Source organism: Coenobita brevimanus, chromosome 65 (genome assembly GCF_032717465.1).
Source record: "Coenobita brevimanus isolate Jiangsu-jjx chromosome 65, ASM3271746v2, whole genome shotgun sequence".
Classification (NCBI taxonomy): domain Eukaryota; kingdom Metazoa; phylum Arthropoda; class Malacostraca; order Decapoda; family Coenobitidae; genus Coenobita; species Coenobita brevimanus.
The window spans coordinates 7,051,207-7,057,206 of NC_137018.1; the positions used below are offsets into that span (position 1 = coordinate 7,051,207).

The 6,000-nt window shown below is 45.1% G+C and overlaps 1 protein-coding gene across 1 annotated transcript in view; it reads right to left on the reverse strand.

Annotated features, from left to right (window-relative positions):
• The window catches only part of LOC145404877 (protein kinase C-like), a 128,464-nt gene extending 124,226 nt beyond the window's left edge, over window positions 1–4,238 (reverse strand). Inside the window, exon 1 of the mRNA XM_080276378.1 lies at window positions 3,925–4,238. Within this exon, the coding sequence (XP_080132504.1) occupies window positions 3,925–4,023 (99 nt within the window). The 5' untranslated portion in view covers window positions 4,024–4,238. The remainder of the gene's footprint in view (window positions 1–3,924) is intronic.
• Between the last annotated feature and the right edge of the window lie 1,762 nt (window positions 4,239–6,000).

Here is a 6,000-nt window from a genome sequence, read left to right on the forward strand (position 1 = left end):
GAAAGCATAGACAGTGAACTAAAAGGTAATGATAGGAGACAGTAGTATGGTGTAGGGTTAGAAGAAGGTGAGACATACAATACACCAACGATGAAACAGAAGATAGTTGTAAAAATTTCGTAGGTTAGGAGGAGGATAAAACAGACCAAGACAGAGGCGACAAAAAGAAAATATTGGTATAAAACAGTGAGATGACGCAGGTTAGGGGGAGGTTAGGACAAGGAAAGACGATACTAAGGACGACATTAAGAGAAGAGAGTTGCATGGTGTATGATTGGTTATTTGATTGCTACGAACAGGCGCTGGCTTTTGAGTGTCCATTCCAAAACATTAATGGCACCCAAGGGATTCGAAGTGGACTCATGACAACAGCGTCCTCTTGACATGATAAGGCCAGCGCCAGGCCGACCAGGCCACCTTTTCGCCCTCATCTAAGTCGCAGGTCATCAAGTGTGTGTGTGTGTGTGTGTGTGTGTGTGTGTGCTTGGTCGGTGTTCTGGTGTTTTCATGTTTCCCGGAATAGTGTTTATGTGTTTTTGTGTGTATTTGAGTAAAATTGGAAAATATAAAAGGCAGTGTAATGTTTTTGCTTCTGCTTCTGGTAAATCTAATATCTTTCATCTTGTAAATTGATATACTGTATTTCTAACTTTACTTATCTAACCCCTTCAACCTGAGGACGTCATTATTTTCTTCTGTTTCCAACCAGACTCTTATCAGACTTAGGGAACTGCAGTAGTTAGGTATAGAGTTAAGTACCCTTTCCACTTACAGAGGGCGTTCGTAAGTTAGATAAAATGGCCAGGATAAAACAATAATGTAATAAAATAATATGTCCTTGGGTTGTAAGGGTTATATTTCTAGTGGTTTGGTGTGTGGACCTTGATGGAGAATGAATGAACGAGGAAAGCGTTATAATTTTTTGTGTTTCGTCATGTATAATCTGTTATGTTAGTTCCTTCATCTGCTGTCTATTTTTGTTCTATTAGTATCATGTTTCTTTTAGCCTGTGTATTTTTGTATTATTATTATCATCATTGTTCTCTTAGCGTACCCTTCCCTACGCTGTTAAATTGGTGGGAAATAAGGTGGTGATGATGATGATGATGATGATAATGATGACCTACTAATCTGAAAAAGGCTATAAGCACCTATGAATCCCTAATCTATAGCGCTCAAATTACCATAGCCTAAGAATTCAATTGTTAAATGGAGACAGCAAGAAATTTATCGCCAGTTTTCGCAGCGCTGTATAATCAGAAAACAAGATGAAGTGTTGTAGAATGCTGTCCTCTATACTCCATATCAGCAACCATAAATCTTAAATATCAGCTTGAATTTTAGCTTACTTCAAATTATCAGACACATCGGAGCATGCGGAAAAAATTCACTTACGTCTTTTTTCACCGAACTTATGGGTAAAAATATTTGTTTTATTGACCGCCATCGACAACGTTCATCCTATCGTCTCTCCCGTTTCTCTCTCCATAGACCTTGAACATCGCCTTGTGAAATTGCAGGAACGAACAGTATATTCGGGAGAGAAATTCACTGGCAAGGTGGCGGCAGTGATGTAACCGAAAGCACATACGCCATGCAAGTGAGAGGATAAGGGTTCGCTTCTCGGGACGATCAAGGGACCTTTAGGCAGTGTCTCTTTTACTTCAGTCTTTAACTATAATAAGGAGCTGGATGGAAATAGGTGGTTGCGCGACGTGATCTGGAGGTATGCGCGAGTGCATTCCTCGGTCAGACTTGTAGATGTTATGTGATTGTCTCTTATCTTTGAAATATTTCCCGCGCGTGTTGGGCTAAGCACCGTCACTTGTTCCTTCAGCTGAAATTCATACTCTTACCAACACCTAGTTCAAACCCTGTTCCCCTCCTTCCTTCCGACTTGATGGTAAGCCCCACAGAATTTCCTGGTTTCCTTCCCAGTAACACGCCGACGCTGATGACTTATTTGGCCACAGATCAATATTTTCATCGCCGTTTGCTTTGGATTCGCAAGGTTACGGAGTCCATGGAGAGAAAAGTAGGGAGGCAACGCGATTTTTTTTCTTTTTTTCTTTTTCACCGATAATACATACTGTTCTACCTAATAATGTGACGTTTATATCATCACTCATTAACACGTCACGAGCCCTTTGCGTTACTAACCGTATTTTATTGTATTTAGTGTTGACATGTCCTACTTTGAATGAAACAGCCTCGAAATGAAAAGTCAATAGATGGGTGTTTGTTTTTGTAAGAATCGGTAGATCCGTTTTCAGTTGCTTTCTTTTCGTTTCCCAAATTTTCCGTATACCGTAAGCGTGTGTTGCTGTTCGTTTTCCGTACTCTTTTTACGCCTATTTTAGTACACCTCTTAATAATCAGGACATCAGTTAGCAGATATCTTTTCCTCTTTTTTATGTCCTTAAAACCTCGTATAAATAGTACAGCAGCTACCATGTCCCTTCCTTAAGCCTCCAGGAACACGCTATGATCAGTACATCAGTTGTTGCCTACTTTCCTTTCTCCTTCCGCTCTTGTACCCTAAACTTGTAAATATTCCCTTAGATTTAGGAAGCTCCGTAATACCCCTTCCTTACCAGTTTATTATTATTATTATTATTATTATTATTATTATTTTGCCAGAATACTGTCTTTTAGGCTGTTGATATTTTTACAACACTGCCAGTAATATCAACATGACCCTTTGTAGACACTTAGCCACTACGGAGCAATGGAGCTTCCTAATCCCAGGGACATAAAGCTCTAAAAGACAGCCCTATTAAAACTGAGTACTCTAAGGTGTAAGCAAGTCCTTAACTCTTGACGATCAGTTATGGGACGCCTATAATTATTGTCAGATGTGATAATCCAACACCCAGCATTATAGAGCGTTGTTAGCAGTGATACAGAATGGCCATACGTGTTCTATCATCAACACACGCCTCAGAAATTATAGTGAAGAACTGGGATCGTCCACAGCTACGCACTTTCCATATTCTGAGTGGCATTGGAGACTTCGTGGCACCAGTTCCTAAGCGATTTATTTGCGTTTTATAACAGATCATTCTCTTGCATTTTAATTCTGTCGTTTTCTCTTGCATGTTAATTGTATCGTTTCAATATCGATATAGTTTGCATCAGTAGTTTTCAAGAAAGAATTAAGGGGCAATATACAGAATAAATAGCCAAGAAAGATGTGCTACGAACTCTCCAGAACCACTTAGAATACCGCCGTTGGTTTTATTAGTACGGCTTTAAGGATCTTATTATTAAAATTGAGGGAAGCTGTGGACATGTTACCAATATTTCACGATTAATTTTGAATCTGTGGCAATTATATGGTATTTCTTTCCTCTTTGCCTCGTTACTGACCACACTAGCCCGCATTCTCGCTGGTTAAGGAAATTCCCTAACGCCTTTTCCTTAGCGATTTATTTTTGGATATGGGTAGTTAATAGCATTTTGTACATTCATTATTTAGAGTATGTTGATATTGGGAGGATTTACGTAACACACAAGAGGGCAGTAAGATGATAAACAAATCACGTTGAAAAAGGTGTTAGGGAGCTTCCAAAACCGAGAAGAATACGGCTGTCTAACGTGGGGTGAGGGCTGCATTTGACAGTGACAGGTGTTCCATAAATGATCGTCAACATATTAGGGATTTGAGGACACATTTGCAATCTCAGTTTTAATTTATACGGGGGGGGGGGCTCCTCGTCCACTCCTCCTGGCAGTTTCTCGTGTTTAGCGGGGACGGCTCAGCGTTATCAGTGTTTCTCCTGCATTATACAGTCTCCCACAACCACACCCACGCTCACATCAGCAGACTGAGCCGTTTCCGTAACACAAGGTACCGCCAAGGGAGCTTCTACTAGGGCGCTCTTTAGAGGCCTTGGTGTAAGACGATCAGGCACACGTTCCTACCTCCTGAGACGAGAAGCGTGCTCGGTCGTGGGCGGGTTTACGGTGAGGGGCGCCTTGGGACTGACTCCGCCTCTTGCCCACTCCCCCAGTGAACATCATCTTGACGGCCGGCGATGGCAGCGCTTCCCGTCCGCCCTCCGCTTCCGCACTCTTGTCTTCCTTGAGGCTGTGCTAAATGGCCAGCTATGAAGGTAGGAAACTGAGGCTCCAAAAATTCACTTACACACAGAGTTTGCCGTTCAGTTCAGGTTTGTCACAGTTTTCGGTGTCTGGGCAAAAGTCGGTGTTGGATTCAAAGTACACTGTAGCTCTAGGCCTATGAGAGACCAATATGAGAAGTTCTTGAGAGTTTTTTGTTGTTCTGTCGCTTTAACTCAAGAGACCTTTCGTGTTTGAAGCATTTGAAATCGTACGAGTAGATCTGTGTCTGTCCATACAAATTCTGATGTGCATATTATCTGTTTTCACTTTTAGACAGATCTTTCCAGTCTTGTTGTGGAACGGTGAATGCTAAGCGATTTATCTAAGCTTGTAATTTCTTGGTAAAATTTTGTGCTTCGAAGAGTAGAAGGAATGTACGTCTGCGCTTCACAACTAAAGTCAAACAAGCACTTGGTCTCATACAGAAAATTATCAAAACTATACACTAATGGACTAGCGAGAGATCACAACAATAAATATACTTAGAAAATGCACTTACAAGAGTTTTAATGCTTCGTTGACGCCAAACAGTTCAGCGTTGGGTAAAAACAAGATTACCTTTTATGCCACGTATTTTATTTCATTGGTCAACTTGTTTACTTGTCTGATCAGAGATTCAGGTAAAAATGCAACTACACAATTTCTATATTCCAGCGTGAGTGCAGCGTGAGGGAGGCAGTGATGGGGGCGGTGGCAGGTGGTGGCGGGGCGGTGGGTGAGGGGACTGACCCATGGCGTGGTCAGGGGGCGGGGCGGGGTGGGATGGGGAGCGACAGGCTGCGGCAGGGGCGGGAACACTCGACCTCCCTGCCCCAACGCCCACCTCACGAGACTTTGGCCGGTAAGTACTGACGGGCGGGCGGCTGTAATGGGCTCCACGCCCGCCCTCTCCGTTGGATGAGGGCGTGCGGCGCCGCCCACCGCATCACGTCCTCCCTAGCGCCCCGGCCGTGGGCTGAAAAGCAGCATGTGGAGAGGGATGGTGGAGACAGGGGCAGGCAGGCGCGCCATGGGGGCAGGCAGGGTGTGAGAGGTGAGAGCCCGGCGCCAGGCACAGGTGGCGCTGCCCCACCTGCTGCTGCTGTTACTGCTGCCGCTGCTGCCCCGGCTCAGGTCACGGGGTGAGGACACGCAGTTGGAGGGCGGAGCAGCGGGCGGGGGGCACCACTGCTGCGTGGCGGGTTGGTCACTGTGGAGCGCCGCGACGGTGTGGTGGTCGTGGCGTGGCGCCAAGCAGCACTGACGGAGTGCCACATACCCGCCCCCGCTGCCACGTCGCACCTGACCACACCTGGCAACGCTGTAACTGGCACCACGCTGCCAACTCCACCCTACCAGTCGAACATACACAAGACATACACGCTTGGCATCTCAGCGACCCTCACAGCTGATCACAAGTGCTTTACATAGCAATATCTCCTTCCCTAGACTTTTGTTGAAGCAGCCCACAACACACGAGATGGCATGTAGTCCTCGACAGGCGACCTCCCACGACGCCACAGCCAAACACGTGCACCAAGGATCAACCTCACACCCCTATCCCCCTCCTTAACCCCTCATCCCCTCTCCCCCACCCTTGCCACTATGACTAAGTTCGCTGCCATAAAGCACACACCCTGCCCGCCCCACCCAGTCCCTCGTTAGGTCTTCCTCTTACCCAGACCCACGGCAGATTCTTCACATACCCACACCAGAGATCAGTTTACCAGAGATCCACCCCCACACCCTTTGCTTCTGGCATTAGTGAGAAGAGTTTTATTGATAATGGGTGTCATCATCATCAACATCGTATTAATTCAGCTTAACATAGAAGTGGCTTTTGGAGCTGGGAGGGTTAGGTAAAGCATAATATACCCCTTCACTGTTAAACATCCT